The sequence below is a fragment of the Sceloporus occidentalis genome, unplaced genomic scaffold, assembly GCF_023333645.1.
Source record: "Sceloporus occidentalis isolate IW3139 unplaced genomic scaffold, rSceOcc1.0.p SCAF_1, whole genome shotgun sequence".
Taxonomy (NCBI): Eukaryota; Metazoa; Chordata; class Lepidosauria; order Squamata; family Phrynosomatidae; genus Sceloporus; species Sceloporus occidentalis.
Genome location: NW_028316981.1, coordinates 8,288,760 through 8,310,149, shown reverse-complemented (window position 1 = coordinate 8,310,149; position 21,390 = coordinate 8,288,760). Strand labels below are relative to the sequence as shown.

The 21,390-nt window shown below is 41.6% G+C and overlaps 1 protein-coding gene across 9 annotated transcripts in view; it reads left to right on the top strand.

Moving 5' to 3' along the window:
- Positions 1–17,035, top strand: part of LOC149320599 (uncharacterized) — an 18,736-nt gene extending 1,701 nt beyond the window's left edge. For 4 of the 9 annotated variants that reach the window (XM_089503545.1, XM_089503537.1, XM_089503528.1 and 1 more), the window contains 9 exons: positions 2,006–2,120; positions 2,671–2,797; positions 4,815–4,922; positions 8,191–8,277; positions 10,168–10,269; positions 10,655–10,737; positions 11,676–11,802; positions 12,001–12,114; positions 13,512–17,035. In XM_089503545.1, coding sequence (XP_089359671.1) covers positions 2,049–2,120; positions 2,671–2,797; positions 4,815–4,922; positions 8,191–8,277; positions 10,168–10,269; positions 10,655–10,737; positions 11,676–11,802; positions 12,001–12,114; positions 13,512–15,055 — 2,364 coding nt within the window. In that variant the 5' untranslated portion in view covers positions 2,006–2,048 and the 3' untranslated portion in view covers positions 15,056–17,035. The remainder of the gene's footprint in view (positions 1–2,005; positions 2,121–2,670; positions 2,798–4,814; positions 4,923–8,190; positions 8,278–10,167; positions 10,270–10,654; positions 10,738–11,675; positions 11,803–12,000; positions 12,115–13,511) is intronic. The other 5 variants (XM_089503585.1, XM_089503576.1, XM_089503591.1 and 2 more) reach the window with 4 other exon arrangements.
- The last annotated feature ends 4,355 nt before the right edge of the window (positions 17,036–21,390 follow it).

Genomic DNA, 21,390 nt, shown 5'->3' with positions numbered 1-21,390 from the left:
TTTTGTTATTTACTGTTTATATTTAATAATTTTAGCATAGAGCAGCAGCTCATTTAACCAAATGGAGGAAGTGGGCTGCAGTCTACAGAAGTGTATACCAAATAAAACTTGTTTGCCCTTCAGCTGCCGAAAGATGCTTCATTGTTTTTGCTGCAGTGGACTAAAATGGTGGGTCCACCCATGTAATGTTGGCTCTGGCTACACAGGTTCTGCAAGTACTTAATACTAAAGTTTGCAAGACAGGTTTAGCAAAGATGAAAGCTTGGGTTGAGTGTAGATGTGATGATCGATATACTATAAATTCTCATCTTTCAAGCTGCCTTTAATTGGTCTGCTTCTTCCTTATAAGGGGCCAGAAAGGCTGTGGAAAAGATTTTTTACAGTTTCTACATGACCTTGCTTAATAACTGAAGCCTGGTGTGGGTGTATTATAATTCAAATACATACAGTGGATGGGAACGTCTGTAGTTGAGATACCTAGTATAGTCAGCCCTCCACATTTACAGCTTTGACTTTTGCGGATTTGATTAATATGTTCTGTCTAGGAATCTTTAGGTCCTCCAGTGCAACTCTGCTGGAAACCGACCACAGAGTTGTGGTGGAGGACCTAAAACTTCCTAGAGAAAACACTTCTCTAACCATTTGTAGGTACTCCAGCATGAATCTGTGGTCAACTTCTGGCAGATATTGATCATAGAGTTGCACTGGAGGAACTGGAGATCCTCAGAGAGGTTTTTATTATTCTCTCAGGTTTAAAAAAATAGTGGATTTTTTATTTACAGTTTTTCCATATTCACGGGGGAACTGTGCCTCTAACCCGCGCAAACGTGGAGGAGCCACTGTGTGGAGGTCTAATTTGCATGGCAAAAATAGTGCAGTTTGACACCGCTTTAACTGCCACGGCTTCATGCTATGGAATTCTGCAATTTGTAGTTTTTGTGAGATATTTAGTCTTCTCTGTCAGAGAGTTCTGGTGCCACAAGAAACTAAAAAACCCAGAATCCCATAGCATTGAGCCATATGAGTTACAACAGTGTCAGACTGCATTATTTCTGCAGTGCAGATTAGACCTTAGTTTCCCTTATCTGGAATTTCAGAATCTGAAATATTCCAAAATCCAAAATTTGGATTTCATCCAATCTTTGTTCCATGCACAAAATTATGAAAAATACAATCAGCCCTCTTTATCCATGGATTTTTTATCCACGGATTCAAGCATCCATGGCTTGAAAATATTTCAAAAAGTATAAATTCCAAATAGCAAATCTTGGTTTTGCCATTTTATATAACGGATACTATTTTACTATGCTATTGTTTTTAATGGGACTTGAGCATCCATAGATTTTGCTATCCCGGGGGGCCCTGGAACCAAACCCCAGTGGATACCAAGGGCCCACTGTATTGAGTACCCAGATTGTTGGGGGCAATTAGCTTACAGTTGTAAACCGCTTAGACACTGATAGTTCGGTATGAAGCGGTATATAAATGAAGCTGTTTTGTGTATAAAATTACATTCAGACTATGTGTATAAGATGTATAGAAAACAGACATGAATTTTATGTTTAGATTTGGGTCCCATCTCCAAGATAACTCATTATGTATATGCAGATATTGCCAAGGCCAAAAAAATTAAAAAATAAAAATCCAAAATCCCAAACACTTCTGGTCCCAAGCATTTTGCATAAGGGAGACTCAATCTTTATTTCCTAAGCTTGAGATCTGGATTTTTTAAAGGGAGAAAAAAAAAGTCTCATTTCTGTGTATACCCCCACATACCAGAAGACTATTTGATCTGCTCACTTTCAGCTATTGGGATGTTGCAAAATGTCATCTAGTTTGAAATGGGATTACTGATACAGTTGAAGCTTTCTAAATGAATTTATGGAGTATCTCATTGTCCTGTATGATTTTCTTGTCTCATATGAGGACAAGCTGCATCACGTTTGTCACAATCTTCCTGTTTTACTGATTGCCAATTTCGGATTGCAAAATCTCTGTCTTCCAGCATTGTCTGAAGCCTCGTGTCACATCCAGTCAACTACAACACCATGATACGATTGCCATTGGGTAGTCAGTTTCTACCTTGGAAATCAGAAATGGCTGAAACAGGATTGCCTCAGGTACAGGGATGGAGACAGGGCTGACCCCAAAGCATTTGCCATCTGAGGAATCTCAGATTATTTTTAAGTCAAAGTTTGAGGCATTGTCCAGTTTTCTAGGGCTGAAATGCTGAGATTGCAGCTGAGGAGGCTGCTGTTTGCTTTTGCAGATTGCAGTAGTGTAAAATAAAGGCTGCCTCCACGCTGCAGAAATAATCTGGTTTGACACTACTTTAGCTACCATGGCTCAAAGCTATGGAATTTTGAGAATTATAGTTTGCTGTGCCACCAGAGCTCTCTGACAGAGAAGGCTAAATGTCTCTCAAAACGACAGTTCCCAAATTCCCATAGCATTGAGCCCTGGCAGATAAAGTGATGTCAAACTGCATTATTTTACAGTGCAGATGCACCCTTAGACTACTGTCTTTCAGCCAATCTTAAGTATTGAGACACAGAGTCAGGTAACTAGTCTGTCATCCATAACTGTGCTGGGTCATCCCTTAGCAACTGGTAACAGAATGTGAACCACCTTAGGAACTTTGAACAACTTCCATTGTATTTTTTTCCTCAGGTTGCTGTGACTTTTCAGGAAGTGGCCCTGTCTTTCACAAAAGGACAATGGGCTCTACTGGATCAGAATCAGAGAGCTTTATACAAGGAAGTCATGCAAGAGAATTATGACAACGTGACCTCCTTGGGTAACTATCCCTTTTCCATCTTTAATTTGCCCTGACTTCCTTTAGGTTACATTTACTATGCAGCCATGTCCAGAGGAGGGCGACCAGAATGGCAAAAGGCCTAGAAACCATGCCCTAGGAGGAGCAATTTAGGGAGCTGGGGATGTTTAGCCTGGAGAAGAAACTGTTAAGAGGTGATATGAGAGCCCTGTTCAGATATTTGAAAGGATGTCATATTGAGGATGGAGCAAGTTGGTTTTATGTTGCCTCAGAGACTAGTACATGGAGCAATGGATGCATGCTACGGGAAGAGATTTTAGCTCAACATTAGGAAGAACTTTCTGACAGTAAAAGCTGTTCGGCAGTGGAGCACACTCCCTTGAGCACACTCCCTCTCTTTCTTTGGAGGTCTTTAAACAGAGGCTGGATGGCCATCTCTCGGGGGTGTTTTCATACTATGTTCTTGCATGACAGGAGGTTGGACTGGATGGCCTTTGGCATCTCTTCCAATTTGCTGATTCTGTGAATTTTTAAAAAGGCATGAGACTTGTTCTGTAGGACTGACCGCAATGGTTCTCTAATGTCAGATGTTTCTCTGGAAGTTAAGGAAGTGTTTCAAAACCTGATAAGGACCATGTAAGATAAGAGAGATGTACACATAAAGCAACAGAGGGTCTACAACAAGTAGCTAGCTGTATCCAGAAAGCCCAGAAGCAGGGCCTATGAGACAGAGATGGGGATTATGTGGTCATATACTGTCTCTAAGGCCATTTTGATGGCCCTAGAGTGCATGCCTCCCAAGGAAAAATTACAAATCCGGAGTGGCCGTAGTGTGGCCTGAAGGCTGAATACAGACCCTAAAGCCCCCTGACCATGTGTGTGTGTGTGTGTGTATATGAAACTTTGAAACTTCTGGGGTGACCGTTTTTGTCCCCAAACCATGCAGAAACCAACCCCATGTGTGAAAACATGCAGAAATATTTCTCTGCACTTCAGAGGCAACCCAGAACCTCATACATACCTAAATACCTCCGTTTTCCTCTGCAGAGGGACTGTAGGTGAAAGCGGAGATATTTGGGCTTGCTGACACAGCCTGAAGAATGTTGCCAGGAATGGGCCCATGCATGACATAAATAAAAATCTGCTCATTATTTTAAAATAAGAAATGGTTTTTAGAAACTAGAAGGGATCTTCTGGTCTCTGTTGTTCCTTTGGAGGGGCAAGTTGTAATTGTGTGCCTTCAGGTTGTTTCTGACTTACAGCAACTCTAAGGTAAACCTGTCACTGGGTTTTCTTAGCAAGATTAGTTCAGAAGAGGTTTACCCTTGCTTTCCCCTGAGACTGAGAGTGTGTGACTTCCCAAAAGTCACCCAGTGGGTTTCTACAGCAGATTCAAACCCTATTCTGCAGGGTCATAATCCAAAGCTCAAACCATTACATCACACTGTCTCTGGAAGGGCAAGTATAGCCCCCAAATGTTTGGGACTAGAAGAGTGGCCCTGAAACCACCAGAGCTTCCTTGTCCTTGGCTTAATTGTAGCATGTTGTTGTTGTTGTTGTTGTTGTTGTTGTTGTTATGTGCCCAATCATGGGATTTTCTTGTCAAGATTTGTTTGGAGACAATTTGCCATTGCCTTCCCCTGAGGCTGAGAGCATGTGACTTGCCCAACCTCACCCAGAGAGTTTCACGGTGGAGCTGGGAATTGAACCCTGGTCTTCAGATTTGTATATCCCCCAGTATTTTCCCTCAGCAACTGGTCTTCAGTTGTACAAGTTGGGCTGGCCTGTGGCGTGCTCACAATCATGTTTGGCTGGAACACTATTATTTTCCAATATGCAAAGGGATCTTATAGCACCTTTGAAATTAACTGAGAGAAAGTAGTCCAATGCCCAAACCACTACATCACACTGGTTTTCTGTATCTTTCTGTGTGAGGACAGAAAATCTGTATTGCTTCACTTCAGTCCGATTAACACACACTTCCATACTTTGGATCCTAAATCCCGCATTTTGTCTCTTTCTCTGTATTCCTGAGCAGGATTTCCACTCATCAAGCCTGATCTGATCTCCTGGACTGAACAAGACCCTTGGTTTCTAGATCACCTTGTCTTAGAGAAAATGGAGGCTACATCACTTCAAAGCACAGGTGGGAGAACAAAAAATTAAGTTCCAGGAATTACCTATTTGTATTTTTAGAGGTTTTTGAAGAAAAACGTATTGGAGGGGTTCAGTATTGTTTCTAACTTCTGTTTATTCTTTTTTGGTGTATGTTTTAAATTGTTTTCATATTGCAATTAGCTAAATTCTGTTTTAATGTTAACTTTGGTATGTGTTAAGTCTCCCGTATCCAAAATGCTTGGGACCAGAAGTGTTCTGGATTTTGGATTTACTTTTTTTTGAATGTGGAATACCTGTATTTGCATATACCATATATAATCGACTATAAGTCGACCTCATGTATAAGTCGAGGGCAGGTTTGGGGGCCAAAATTATGGATTTAGATATGACTCATGGATAAGTCTAGAGTAACACTTAGAGGTATGTAACAAAGGATGCAAAGATTAAAGCAAAGGAAAACAGTGCCAGAAAACTTACAAAATTCCAGCAGGCATAACTGTTTGTGCTCATACTAAAATAATAAATAATAATAAATTGTTCATTTATTAACCGCTTTTCCAACGATCAAAGCGGTGTACAGAAATTGTTAAAAACAGACTATAAAAACAGTAGAAACCACATCTTAAAAGTACATAATTAAAATGGATTAAATGCAACCAACATTTAAAAACATCCAATGACATTATTAAAATCAAGAATCATAGATATTATACATCGATAGGGGAATATATTCTTAAACGGAATTAGGAGGGAAGGCTTGAAGGAAGAGATGAGTTTTTAAAGCCTTCTTAAAGGCTTCCACTGATCCACTAAGGCGGATCCCTTTAGGTAAGGCATTCCATAGAGAGGGCACCACGGCCGAAAAGGCCCTTTGTTGAGTGGACGCCAACCTCACCTTAGGTTGGTTAAGAGACAGTTTTCCAGAAATTCTGAGTGTGCGGGGAGGATTATGCAGGGAGAGGCGTTCCCTCAAGTAACCCGGGCCCAAGCCATTTAGGGCTTTAAAGGTAATAACCAACACTTTGTACTGGGACCGGAAACGAATTGGCAGCCAGTGTAGAGATTTTAAAATAGGTGTTATATGATCAAATCTCGTTGTACCCGTAATTAGCCTGGCTGCTGCATTTTGGATCAGTTGAAGTTTCTGAACCTGATACAAAGGTAGCCCCATGTAGAGCGCATTGCAGAAATCCAGACGAGAGGTTACCAGTGCATGTACTACTTTTTCTAGGTCTCCTCGGCCCAGACAGGCACTCCTGGCCATCGCATCTATTTGAGATGATAAACATAGGGATGGATCCAGGAGTACTCCCAAACTACGTACTTTGTCCTTCAGGGGAAGTTTAATCCCATCAAGGACAGGATGACAAATTTCCCTGCCCTGGCCAGGCGAACCTATCATGAGTACCTCTGTTTTCTCTGGATTCAATCTGAGTTTGTTTTTCCTCATCCATGTTTTTCCTCATTTTTAATATAACAATTAAAGTACATTACAGTACTTACATTGACCCATGGATAACTCGACTCAGGTTTTTGGAGTCTTTGAGACTAATGACTTCTGTATTAAGTGGTATAGAAATGTAAATGCTATTGCTGTTGTGTGCCTTCAAATAGTAACCCTAAGGTGACCCAATCATGAGATTTTCTTGGCAAGATCTATTCAATGGATACTTGCCACTGTCTTCCTCTGGGGTTGAGAGAGTTGACTTGGCCAAGGTCACCCAGTGGGTTTCATGGCCAAGTGTGGAATCAAACCCTGATCTCCAGAGTTGTAGTCCAACATTCAAACCACTATGCCACACTGGCTGTCATTTGTATGTACTGTATATATGTATAAGTCTAGAAATTTTAGTCAAAAAATTGACTCCAAAAACCTGAGTCGACTTATCCATGGGTCAATGTAAGTACTTTAATGTACTTTAATTGTTATATTAAAAATAAACTATCCCCTGGTGAAAGGCAAGAGTATCATCTGTTCTGGAAGCACTCACGCCCCCTTTATATTCTCTCATCCATGAAGCTTTTAGTATGAGCACAAACAGTTATGCCTGCTGGAATTTTGTCCCCCAAAATAATTCTTATTTGATTTTGCCCATTTATATAAGGGACACCATTTTACTACACCATTATATTTAATGACACTTGAGCATTTATGGATTTTGGTATCCATGGAGGGCCCTGGAACCAAACCCAGTGGATACCAAGGACCGACTGTGTATGAGTGTATTTTAATGGTTTTATAGTACAGTAAAGCCCCGGGTTACGAAATTAATTGGTTCCGCTGCCGCTTTCGTAACCCGGAAACTTTCGCTAGCCGAATAGCCCATAGGCGCTAATAGCGAAAGCCGCTTTTTGGTGCGAAATAGCGCCGAAAAGCACCAACAAATTTTTTCGTAACCCGAAAAAAAAAACGTAACCCGGAACAGTTTTTTCCTATTGGATTTTTTCGTATCCCGGGAATTTCGTAAGGCGGTGCTTTCGTATCCCGGGGTACCACTGTATTGTATTTTAATTGTTGGTTTTATATGTTTTCTTTTTTAATTGTGGTTTATATTTTAAACATGTTATGCCCCACCTGGAGTCTTGAGGAGAGGTGGGAAAGGAATAAAATTTATTATTATTATTATTATTATTATTATTATTATTATTATTTGTTGCATTCATATAGAGCATTAGCCAGAAAGGCAAATGGAAGTGACATTGTGTCACTTCTGCCCATGGCTCTGATTCTGCAAGGCCTGAGTAGTGGATTGAGGGTTGAGGAGATAGTGTCCTGGAGATGCCCCATTTGTAGGGTAGCCATAAGTTGGGGTCGACTTGAGAGCAGTTAACATACACACGTGTGCGCACGCACACACACACGCGTGCGCACGCACGCACGCACACAAATATTCCAATTGCCATTGTTTGGCCTATGAGGAAAAAGAAGAGCAGCCATGCACAGCTTCCTTATGCCTTGACCCAGCAGCGGATGAAAGCTGCTCTCTCCATTCCAACTGCTATTACTCGGGATCTGAGGGAGAGAAGAGCAGCCTGCATCTGCTAGACTTAATCCCTTCTCCCACTGCCATTCTGTTTTCCTTATGTATCATGTCTTCTTTAGATTGCAAGTCTGAGGGCAGGGAACTGTCAGATGGATGATTTGTAATCCTTCCTGGAAGCCTTTTTGGCTGGAGAGGGTTATATAAATGTCCCCATTAAAATGAAATAAAATAATAAGTACACAAAGATCCCGTCTCCTCTTCTCTGGGCTAAGAAGTCAATATACTCTTCTAAACCCCTGTTTTCCTGATTAGGGTTTCCCAATGTGGCGGTCAAGGTGAAAGAAGAAGAGGAACCCTGCGACCTGTGGGTGTCTGAGGCCTCCCCAAAGACCAGCTCAGGTGAACTATGGGCTATTAATGGACTGTACCTGTAACTTGATTTTTATAGCATCAATGACCATTGTTTCCATCTTTGGTTTCATGGCATGTAGATATTTCTCTCCAGAGTAGCACATAGGTGGTGAAATCCCCCCCCCCAATCACTGCTCATCCTGCAATATGTTTTTCGCTGAGACAAACCTGCTATTATTAACAACATGACCAATGTCTTACCTGTGCCAAGGCCCTTACCTCTGCTTTGTAAATGATCACACTCGTTATTTTTGCCAGATGTAAAAGCTGTAATGTAATTATACAGGCCTGCAAAATTGAAGGTCATAAGAACTATTTTTGAAAAATATGTATGCTCTTTTTATAAGAATTTGGCATTCTAAATCCAAAAATGACCTCAGATTTGCTCCACCATGTACAGGTTTTTTCACAACTAGCTTTGAAGTTTCTATGTTGTAATATGTTACTGAATTAAGCAGTCCTGCAAATAATTAATCTGTGAAGAGTAAGGAAGGGGTTAAAGTCTTCTAATAGACTTTCAAAAGACTTTAATTCATTGAAAAGAGACACAAAATTATGTTTGGAAGCACTAAAGAAAACTACACAGGAACATCAGCATTCCCACTTAATCAAAGCTGAGTAACAACTGAATTGATAAAAATATTGAATTTGTGAAAGAACGGTGTTTGGTGTGACATTTTTATTGTGTTTTTTGAATTCAGCACCCAGAAGTACATTTTTTAAAAAGCTACAAATCATATAGGAGAAGAAAAGTGACATGTTAAAAGTCGCAGTTCAACACTCTGTATTAGATACTGTTTCTGTTGAAATTCAGTTGAACTACAACAGAAACAACATCTGATATAAAATGGAGGCGTGAACTGTAACACTATCACTTTTCTTCTGTAGAATCATAGAATCTTAGAGTTGGAAGAGACCACAAGGGCCATCCAGTCCAACCCCCTGCCATGCAGGAATTCTCAGTCCAGCCTCTGTTTAAAGACTTCCAAGGAGGGAGACTCCACCGCTTTCTGAGGGAGTGTGTTCCACTGTCTTAACAGCCATTAGGAAGTTCTTTCTACTATTGAGGTGGAATCTCTTTTCCTGCAGTTTGCACCCATTGTTCTGGGTCCTGTTCTCTGGAACAGCAGAATACAAGCTTGATCCCTACTCAATATGACACCCCTTCAAGTATTTAAATAGGGCTATCATATCACCTCTTAACCTTCTCTTCTCCAGGCTAAACATCCCCAGCTCCCTAAGGTGTTCCTCATAGGGCATGGTTTCAAGACCCTTCACCATTTTAGTTCTATGATCCTAAGGGGAAAACCGTTTTTAAAAATGCAAATGATGCAGTGATCTTGTTTTCTTCTGTTCTGGAGACTGGATTCAAATTACAAGAAAAGAGATTCCACCTAAACACTAGGAAGAATGTGTCTACTTTAAGAGTAGTTTGACAATGGAATAGAGGGGGTGGACTCTCCTTCTTTTGAATTATTTAAACCAAGGTTGGATGGACATCTTTCAGGAATGCTTTAGTTATATATTCCTGCTGGGCAGAAAGTTGGAATACATGGTCCTTTGCAGCCCTTTCCAGCTCTAAGGTTCTCAGTCAGCATCTTAGGAGAGACATTTTCACCACTCTCATCCTGTCCATGTGCTTTATTTTATTGATTTATTTAATTTATGTTCCATTTTTCTGCCAAAATGAGACTCAAAAGCATCTTTGCAGTTCTTTATTATCTGCACTTTTCAGAAGTATTTGTATTTAAAACAATTCAAAACATTTTTTAAAAAATACCTGATTGAACACTTAAAGTAAGGACATTTTGATTACCTCAGCCCATTGGTTGGTGAAACCTTGCAGCTCTTCTGAACTTCCTCTTTCTTTCACTTCAGAATTTCCTGACATTATAATAAAGCAAGAGAAAGAAGAGGACCTGTATGTTCTGGCTCGCCAAGGATTTGAGGAAAATGCAAATATTGTTGGTCAACAGTCAGGTGAGGGTGCTGGAGGTTCATAGAGGCCTATGGTGTGTGTGTGTGACTTCAAGTTGACTTATGGCGATCCCATTAATTTAATAGAGTTATCTAAGGGATTTTGCCAGTTCTTTCCTCTGAAACATAGCCTACAGTACCTGGGATTCCTTGGTAGTCTCCCATCCAAGTACTAATCTGGGCTGACCCTGCTTAGTTTCTGAGATTGGATGGGATCTAGTGCCTTTAGGGTATTTAGGCAGTATACATCTGATACAGGAGGTAATGTAAAGTCCAAAACCACAGGCAGAGTAATATACAAATGTTTCACTCCTGCCCCCAACAGTATTGTCATGAAGAAGAGGTGTCTTTCTGAAATGTTGTCCTTTTTGTCTGGCTCTTCTCTTAGCAGAGCATAGTGTGACCTCTCCATTTCTATCCAGATGGAAGAGGAGAAAGGAGAAAGGAAGATCGGCTGGAAGACCAGCAGAGGTAGGAAATTTGCTAATGGGGAAGGAAGGCACAAAAGAGGTCTGTAAAACATTTGTGTGAATAGGCAAAACTTCTCCATCTGGATCTCGTGCAGTTCAGGAGAAGTGAATTTGGAGAGAAAAGAGAGTCTACCTCAAATTACTTTTCCTTTGGACTTGGGACTTGCTTCTGTGTAGCTGTAACCTAAATATTTTTCTAAGTTTTTCCTCTTAGTCTTTTTATATTTTTAAGAACTTCAATAAAATATAACTATAAAAGTTATTTAAAAATAATTTATGAAATTAAAAACATTAAAATTCATTAGAAGACTGTAGTCAAACCATAAAAAATAGAACCACATACCATTAAACGTCCATCCCAGTCAGTTTTGTAAAGCCTTATGGCATAAGTGTTTTAATTTGCCTGTGGAAGTAGTCCAGCACTCCAGAGTCTCCAGAATCATAGCCCAACACTCAAGTCACTATGCCATGCAGGCTCTCTAATTAAAATAGAGAGCATGGTTGTAACCTTTTCCTCTCCCATACGTTTTCTTCTTCTAGAGGTGAGGCATTAATGACATGTGACAGGGAATCATTCATTTTTTCAGAATACAGGTATTCTGAAGTACAGTGCTCCCTTCCTTTACATGGGGGATCCCTTCCGTATCCCACCCCATCCCCTGAGTAAGGGAAATTCTGTGTATGCTCGAGCCCATTAAAGACAATGGGGTTCATGCACGTGGCAGCACCCCATGGGCGCACGCACCATTACTATTTCCGGCGTGCGGTGCTGTTTCTTCCGGTGCTGCTTTCAGCGTGTGCTGAAAGCTGCGTATATCGCTCCCACATATGATGTGGGCTCACTGTTGTAAGGGTTTTTTGGGGGGGGGGGATTGTGCCCTGTATTTTCCTTCCAGATGGGGATCATCTGTCTGATTGTGGGCTGCTTTATGGTTGCAGATACCAGTGGCTTTTGAAGATGTGGCTGTGTATTTTACAGAGGAGGAATGGGATCTGCTGGAACCGAACCACAGATCTTTGTACAGGGAGGTCATGATGCAAAACTATGAGACTCTGTCCTCACTTGGTAAGGAACTTGTTTTAGTTTGAATCCTTGGTTTTGTATTCCTACACGGTAGGGGGTTGCACTAGATCTCCCTTGTGGTCCCTTCCAGCTCTAAGATTTTATGAATCTATTGAGGAGGCTTTCCTTAATATTACCCATATTGAGGACTTTTAATGTTATGATTCCTGCTGTTTTTCTTTCTCCCAACTTCACTTCCAGTTCCAAAGCCTCATTTCATTTCTTCTGTGGAGCAAGGAGAAGAGCTGTGGGTGTTGGATACACAGGTCCTAGAAAAATCAGAAACCTCTGACATCAAATTGGATGTCACATCAGGTAAGTCAGTCTGACAAAACATAACCAAAGACCATGTGCAGTGAAGTTGTGTTTCAGAAATAACGTAATGAATGAGAGTGACTGACCTAGTGCAGCCCCTAGACCCTATTTCTGACCCTTGTAGCCCCCCCACCAGTCTTCAAATCCCCAAATTCTTTCTAAATGTTTGGGTGCATGTTTGGGGCAGTTGTTAGTCCACAATCACACAGAAAGCCCTCAAATGTGAAAACACACAAAAATACCTCCATCTTACCCAATAAGCACTCAAGAATACTGTACTACCTCCATAAACTTTGATTTTGAGAGGAACTGGAGAGAAGAACTGAATTATTTGGTCTGTGCTGAGTGTGAATTGTGTGGAGGTCTGGGGGGCAAACTGGGCCCTGGCAACTGCCCAGCCCAGTGTAGAGGAGCATGCCTTGCGAAGATGTCCAGCCAGGTTCTCGCATTCAGACAAAGTAAGTAATTCCATTCAGATGTCCATGACTGATATTTGTTTATACACTTCTTAAGCAAACTGGTATCCAGGGCTTTGTGCTCAGTGTGTATAATATTTTGAAATAAAAACATTCAGATGATAAAACAGTGACTAAAGGCAGGTCATAATAAAACCAGGGTTTAAGAAAAACATCTGCAAAGAATAAAAACAGTACAGTACGTGAAATGAAAATAAATTCTTATAAAGAGTACTGATATGAAAAAGCACTAAAAAAACGATATTGGGACCACCCTTAAGAGACTGAGCCCTCCCTCCATGGCAACAACTGCCATCTCCCATCATAGAGGGAGAGAGGGGGATTCAGGATTGGAAAGGGGCTATAAATAAATAATTTATTATTTTTATTATTAAAAAAGAGTTCTAGAAATGCCATTAGATTTTTTTTCCCCAAAAGGCGCTCACCTGGATTTTAAAAAACATTGGTCAGAATCCTATGTATGACTTATGTAACATTGTAACTACAGTGCTACATTGTGAATCCTGCCCCGATTCTCCCAATTGCCACTTACTAGGAAGCAACTTCCGTGATCAATGAGGACCTTTCCCCTGTCACTCAGGAAGTAGCTGGTTGACAGTCCCACCCATAACTGTGAGCGATCTCCTGTCACAAATTTCCCTCGTGATGGCATGGGTAGGATCATCAACCATCCACTTCCTGAGTGACAGGTGAAGTGACCCCCATCGATTGCAATAGCTGCTTCCCAGTAAGTGGCAATTGGGAGTGGGGGGTGGGTGGGTTTATAGACCTGTAGCATGAACACGTAGCATTCAGAAGTGTGTAACTCTAGGTTATACATTCATGCCATACAGGATTCTGGCCATTTACAAGCTAAGCCAAATAGATCCCTCAGGTTCATTCTCCGTCGGACTTCAGTCTCGTCTCTGTCTTTCTTCTCAGCAGATAACTGGAGAAAGACAAATATATGCAAACAATGCTGGAGATGTTTTACACACAAACTGGATCTTGCCAGACACCAGCGAAGTCATATGGAAGATGAAAATTCAATCGGAAAGAAGCTCTACATATGCACCATGTGTGGAAGACATTTTGCCCAAAAGAGAGCACTTATACTTCACAAGAAGATCCACCCTGGAAAGAAAATTTTTGGATGTGAAGTGCATGGGAAAAACTTTGATTGCGAGTTGCCCCTTCCATGCCATCTCTCAGGAGAGAAACTGGAGCACAGACAGTGTTTTGCTCAGACTTCAAACCTTTTGAGACACCAGATAAATCAAAGGGGAGGGAAATCTTACAAAAGCCAGGAGCACTGGAAATATTTTACTCACCAGTTAGACCTTGTGAATCATCAGAGAATCCACACAAGTGACAAAGCATACAAATGTGTGGATTGTGGTAAAAGTTTTACTCGGAAATCAAACCTGGTGACTCATCAAAAACTCCACAAAGGAGATAAACCATACAGCTGTCCGGAGTGCGGGAAATGTTTTGCTCGGAGTGCACAAGTTGCGATCCACCAGAGAGTCCATACTGGAGAGAAACCATATATTTGTCAGGAATGTGGAAAAGGTTTTGCTCAGAATTCAACTCTTTTGATCCACCAAAGAATTCACAGAGGGGAGAAACCATATAAGTGTGAGCAATGTGGTAAATATTTTGCTCACAGTTCACACCTTATGAAGCACCAGAAAGTCCACACAGGAGAGAAACCATTCAAATGCCAGGAGTGTGGGAAATGTTTTGTTCGTAAGGCAGAACTTACAGCACACCTGAGAGTCCACACAGGAGAGAAACCATACAAATGCCAGCAGTGTGGAAAATGTTTTGCTAACAAGTCAGATATTATGCCTCATCAGAGAATTCACACAGGAGAGAAACCATACAAATGTCAGCAGTGTGGGAAATGTTTTGCTCAGAATGCACATCTTCTAGGACACCAAAAAGTCCACACGGGAGAAAAACCATACAAATGCCAGGAGTGTGGCAAATGTTTTGCTCACAAGTCAGACCTTGTTGTTCACCATAGAGTCCACACAGGAGAGAAGCCATACAGATGCCAGCACTGTGGGAGATGTTTTGCACAGAAGTCACACCTTGTAGGCCACCAGCGCATCCACATAGGAGAGAAATCATACACATACCAAGAGTGTGAGAAATATTTTTCTCACGATTTAAATCTTGTTAGTCACGAGAGAGTCAACCCAAGAGAGAACCCTTACAAATGTCAGGAGTGTGGGAAGTATTTTACTTGCAATTCAAACCTGGCCAGACATCAGAGAGTACATACAGGAGAAAAACCATTCAAATGCCAGGAGTGTGGAAAATGTTTTTCTCAGAATTCATATCTTGTGAGCCACCAGAGAGTGCACACAGGAGAGAAACCATTCCAGTGTCGGGAGTGTGGGAAATGTTTTGCTCAGAATTCAAATCTTGTGACTCATCAGAGAGTCCACACAAGGAAAAAAATGTTAAAAAGCCAGTAGTGTCAAAATGCTTTGCTTTCCACTGAGAGCTTATAAAACATCAGGAGTCCACATAGGAGTACTGAAAATATTTTAATTGTCATCCAAACAACGTGAGCCATCCAAGAACTGAGATAGGAGAGGAAACATAGAAAGGCCAGGAGTGTGGGGGGTGCTGTGCTCACAAGTCAAGCCAGCAGAGGGTTATACAGGAAACAAATCATAAAAATTCCAGGCGTGTGGGAAATGTCTTGCTTGAAGAGCAAAACTTGTGATCCATCTGAGTGTGCACATAGGATCTAAACTCTGTCAAAGCCATGGTTACAGAAAACATTTTGCTGAACTATCCAGAGGTCATATACCACCAGAAGATTCACAGAGGAGTGATTGTAAATGCATTGAAATGTGGGGTTATATTTTTCTGCAACACATTGGCTAGCATCTTGTTAGTGGCATATGCAGACATGACTTAACCTTACACTTGCATATATGTATTTGTGTTCATTCTGGAGTTTGTATTCTCTCCCTCTGCAGCAAATAAAGTGACCCAACCTACCATAGAGCTATTGAACACCAAACCCATGGCTTTTCCATGTCAAGTGGAGAGCAGAGGCCATTGCAGAACCATCCAGATAACATTCCCATAACCAGATACAAAATGATAAGACTGGAGGATTCCAGTGTCTGACTACAGGGTTACAACCAGATGCTGCTGAGATACCTTACTCCACTCTACCAGGCATAGAATAGCCATTGGAGGATAGCTTTAGCAGCTTTGCGTTAAAGCTGGGGATGGGAGGAGTAGCTAATACTCCAGAGGACAGGATCAAAATTCAAAATGACCTTAATAAATTAGAATGCTGGGCCAAAGCTAACAAAATGAATTTCAACACGGAGAAATGTAGGATACTGCACTTAGGGTGGAAAAATGAAATGCACAGGTATAGGATGGGGGACACCTGGCTGAATGAGACTTCTATGTGTGAAAGGGATCTAGGAGTCCAAGTAGACCACAAGTTGAGCATGAGTCAACAGTGTGATGCAGCAGCTAAAAAGGCCAATGCAATTTTAGTCTGCATCAATAAAAGTATAGTGTCTAGATCAAGAGAAATAATAGTGCCACTCTATTCTGCTTTGGTCAGGCCCCACCTGGAATATTGTGTCCAGTTCTGGGCACCACAATTTAAAAAGGATGTGGAGAAACTGGAGCATGTCCAAAGGAGAGTGACTAAAATGGTGAAGGGTCTGGAAACCATGCCCTATGAGGAACGACTTAGGAAGCTGGGGATGTTCAGCCTGGAGAAGAGAAGGTTAAGAGGTGATATGATAGCCCTGTTTAAATATTTGAAGGGATGTCATATTGAGGAGGGAGGAAGCTTGTTTTCTTCTGCTCTGGAGACTAGGACCCAGAGCAGTGGATGCAAGCTACAGGAAAAGAGATTCCACCTCAACATTAGGAAGAACTTCCTGACAGTAAGGGCTGTTTGACAGTGGAACATACTCCTTCCTTGGAGTGTAGTGGAGTCTCCTTCCTTAGAGGTCTTTAAACAGAGATTGGATTGCCATCTGTTGGGGATGCTTTGATTTGGATTTCCTGCATGGCAGGGGGTTGGACTGGATGGCCCTTGCGGTCTCTTCCAACTCTATGATTCTATGACTCTATGGTAAAGGTCTTGATGTAATATAATTCTACACTGAGAACTGCTGTGCTATGCTGGGACATGCAGGATTGAGACCTCCATTTGAGTACTTATTGTATTTCTACCTTGGAGAGACAGAGATAAAAAGAGAGAGCTTAAATAATGCCAAAATTGATTGATGTCTCTTTTTCTCCAATTATTAGAAGGACATACATATTGCAGTCAAATTTTGGTGAAAATTACTGACATACTTTAATTATGCTTGTTGAAGACAACAATTCTGAATTGCAGTTCAAATGTTATGATAGTTTTCCAACTTATCCAGCCTATTTCAGCAACTGCTGGAAAAGTTATGCGTTGTATGCTCATCTTTGTTCTAAAGCCAAAATGTTATCAGCTCTCTGGTGTATTCATGGCAAATATTATCTTGAAGAGGAAGTCTAGTGAGTTGTGTTGACAATGCCTGTTCCTTTAGTAATGGAATGTGACTTCACAAAATTAGACTCTATATTACAGTATAGATTGAGACCATACCATAGTTGTGGGGGAGAAGTGAACTGCATATTCCTCTGTAGCGGCCTAATCGATGCTTCCCCCCACTCCTTCATCTATCATCTTCCCAGTGTCTTCTCTCAGTTCCTTTTGGAACTGCCTTGACAAAATAATCATAGAATCATGGAGTTGGAAGAGATCACAGGGCCATCCAGTTGCCATGTGGTTCTGAGACTCCACAGGCCAACCATAGTACTGACTAAAGCAATATTCCTGTCTTTATAAAACTGTAGCTCCCATTCTGCTCCAGGATGTTATTTTGACCCTCAGGAGCTGCTGTGGGAGATTCTGAGAAGGACAGAGCAATGGATTCAAACTCCACCTAAACATTTGGAAGAACTTTCTGATGGTAAGAGCTATTCAACAATGGAATATGCTGCCTTGGAGTGCAGTCTCCTCCTTTGGCAGTTTTTAAACAGAAGCTGGATGGCTGTCTGTTGGGACTGCTTTGATTGTGTATTTCTTCTGCATGGCAAGGGTTAGATTGGATGGTTTCTTGTCTCTTTCAGCTCTGTGATTCCATGCCAAGACTAAAATATTGGTCATTATAGGCAAAATGGAAGGACTTCCCTATGTATTAATTATATTTCAAATATTGAGTTCTTTCAGATTATAAAATATCATATTTCCCTCTCACCAAGCCCAACCACCCCCAAATTTTACCAAAACAAAAGTCTGATTGAAGTAGATCCACCTGCCTCCTCTCTGTCTTAGTGCATCCAATCTTTTTCCTGCTGGAGTTGTACATCCCCATAGTAATTTAGAATCATAGAATCGTAGAGTTGGAAGAGACCACAAGGGCCATCCAGTCCAACCCCCTGCCATGCAGGAAATCACAATCAAAGCATCCCCGACAGATGGCCATCCAGCCTCTGCTTGAAGACCTCCAAGGAAGGAGACTTCACTACACTCCGAGGAAGTGTGTTCCAGTGTCGAACAGCCCTTACTGTCAGGAAGTTCCTCCTAATGTTGAGGTGGAATCTTTTTTCCTGCAGTTTGCATCCATTGCTCCGGGTCCTAATCTCTGGAGCAGCAGAAAACAAGCTTGCTCCCTCCTCAATATGACATCCCTTTAAATATTTGAATTTAGTGAATATTTAGTGTGAGGGTAGAGGAGTATTTGGGCAGCATCCAGCTTCTGCTCCACATATGGGAGAAGACACTATCCTTCCCAGCTTTCAGAGTACTTGCATATCTCAATATGTAGTGGAGATCTGAGAGGATGATGTTTTCTCCTCACTGCAGGACCGCAGCCAGCTGCTGCCTAGGCACCTCCTCACAGTCTCCCTCAGCTACTATTTAGCCATGAAGGTGCACTCTGGCATGGGAAAGGTTGGTTGTATTGGGGATGGGGACTGTTTTTGTGGCTATTGCCCAGAAAACAGACCCAGGCATAATGGAAGTTAAGTATGCACATGACACCAACAGGATTCTAGCCACAGCATTATGCCTTAAGACTAACGAGTGCGCAGTTGAGGCAAATAGATGAGCCAAAGATTGCTAGCCCATCATTTTTCCTTTTTTGGGTGTACCTTAAAGGTAAATAGAGGCACTCTGTGAAGAATGTCTAATGATGTTCTGGGAATTGCCACCATTTTTAGGGTTATTAAAGAGATGGCACCTGACGCGTCAAAAAAGGCTCCACTAGTGAATACAACGTCTTGTCTAAAACTAAAAACTAACAGATTCCTCAACACTACTATTCAAGATATTTTCCTGATTGAGGTTAACTGCTTTCAAGTCAGCTATGATTTATGGTGACCCTGTGAGAGGACCGTCAAGGATCCCAGCCATCACCTGCCCTGCTCAGGTCTTGCACACTCTTGGCTGTGGGTGAAACAATCCACCTGTAGCGCAATTTTCCTCTTTTCCTACTGCCTTTCCTTTTGTCAAGCATTATAATTTTTCCAGTGAGTCACATCATCTCATTATATGTCCAAAGTGCAATGCCTCAGTTTAGTCAGTTTGGCTTCTTGGGAGATTTCAGGCTTGATTTTCTTTCTGGACCATTTATTTGACCATCCATGGTATTAACAGAACTCTCTTCCAGCAGTGCATTTCAAATGAATGCAGATTATACAAGCAGCTAACAAAAAAAATCAAGTTATCTAAAATAAATTATAAAACTTACCCATGGAAATGAGATATTACTGAAAATTGGTTTTGTACATTACTGAGAGATCTGAGTTTTTAGTAGCGATGGGATTTAAGCGGCTATCTACGATCTTGCCTACCCAGTTTTAGGCCCTGCAAGAACACAAAAACATCTGGGTGAAAATATATTTATTCTGCTTGGTGGGATAACTACAGAAAGCAAGGTGATTTTTAGCAATTCATGACAGTTATCATTTATAATTATGTTGCATCTGACTACTGGGACGTAGCCAGATACTTCACTGATCTTCTGCCCCACTGTCCACTAAGCATGGAGTGGGGTAGAGGGGTTAGAGCAGCTCCAAAGAAGATCTAGAAAGGGTGGCTTCAGTCAATGCAGAGGGAGGAGGGGAATACTAACTTCCACATTGACCAAAAAGAAACATATGCAGGTGCAAGGTTGACATACACCTGTGTATATCACAGTGTATTGGTTACAGTGCACCTCACTAACAGCATTGGACTATGACTCTGGAGATCAGGGTTGGAATCCCCACTCAGCCATGGAAATCCACTCAGTGACCTTGGATGACTTGCACTCTCTCAGCCTCAGAAAAGCCTGTGATAGGTTTTTTTTAGGATTGCCATAAGTCAGAAATAACAAAGGCATACAGTGACAAATATCAATAACAGGATGCTATGAGAAGCAACTTCAGGAACTAGGTATGTTTCGCCTGGAGAAGAGAAGGTGAAGAGGTGACACGATAGCCTTGTTTAAGTACTTGAAGGGGTGTCATACTAAGGATGGAGCAAGCTTGTTTTCTGCTGATCCAGAGACTACGTCGTGGAATGAAGGATTCGAGATACAGGAAAAGAGATTCAACCTAAACATTAGGAAGAACTTCCTGACAGTAAGGGCTGTTTGACAGTGGGATACACTCCCTCGGAGTGTGATGGAGTTTCCTTCTTTGGAATTTTTTAACTAGAGGCTGGTTGGCCATCTTTCAGGGGTGTTTTGATTATGAGTGCCAGCATGGCAAGGGTTGGATTGCATGGCCCTTGAGGTATCTTCCAGCTCTATGATTCTATTCTATGATGCCATGTGTAGTTTTGTGTATGATGTACCTGGTGTCTGAAACTGCACTTAGGTGTTAGTGGGATAGTGAATCCACTCTGTTTTTTAATCTGAACTATAAGGGGGCTTACCAGCACACTGAACCTCTTTTGGGGAAGGGTTCAGCCCTTTGGATAGGCCTTTTAAAGTTCAAAGTAGAGTTCTAACTGGAGGGGATTCCTCACTCCGTTGTCAATGATGCAACTAGTCACTACTGGGGATTAGGGTGGTGTGGGGGTCTGGAAACCAAACCAGATAATGAACAGTTGGCAGAGATGCTTGCTTTTAGAAGAAAAGGTTAATGGGAAATGATAGCAGATTCTCTTTTCCTGGTAGTTTGAATTCGTTGCTCTATGTCCTAGTTTGTGGAGCAGCAGAAAACAAGCTTGCTCCATTCCCAATATGACACCCCTTAAAATATTTAAACAGTGATATCACATCACTTTTAACCTTCTCTTCTCCAGGCTAAACATATGCATAGGTCTCTCCTCATAGGACATGGTTTCCAGACCCTTCACTATTTTGGTTGCCCTTCTTTGAACATACCAGTTGTCCGCATCCTTTTTGAATTGTGGTGCCCAGAACTGGGCACAGTATTCTAGGTGAGGTCTGACCAAAGCAGAATAGACTGGCACTATTACTTCCCTCACTCTATACCAGTAATTCCCAAAGTGGGCAGAATGATCCAGGGGGACTTCAGTTAAATTATTGGTAAAAGTATTCAGTTAAAATACTGATGTGCAAGAAAGGCAAGGGGAACCAATGGTGTAAACTCAAAGGCTTTCACAGCCAGCATCCATGGGTTTTGGGGGGGAGAGGGGGTGTTCAGGCTATGTAGCCGTGTTCTGAAAGAATTTATTCCTGACATTTCGCCTGCATCTGTGGCCGGCATCTTCAGATCATGGTGGCATGCAGGTGGAACCAACGGCCTTTAGGACCATGGTGTGGGTGAGGTT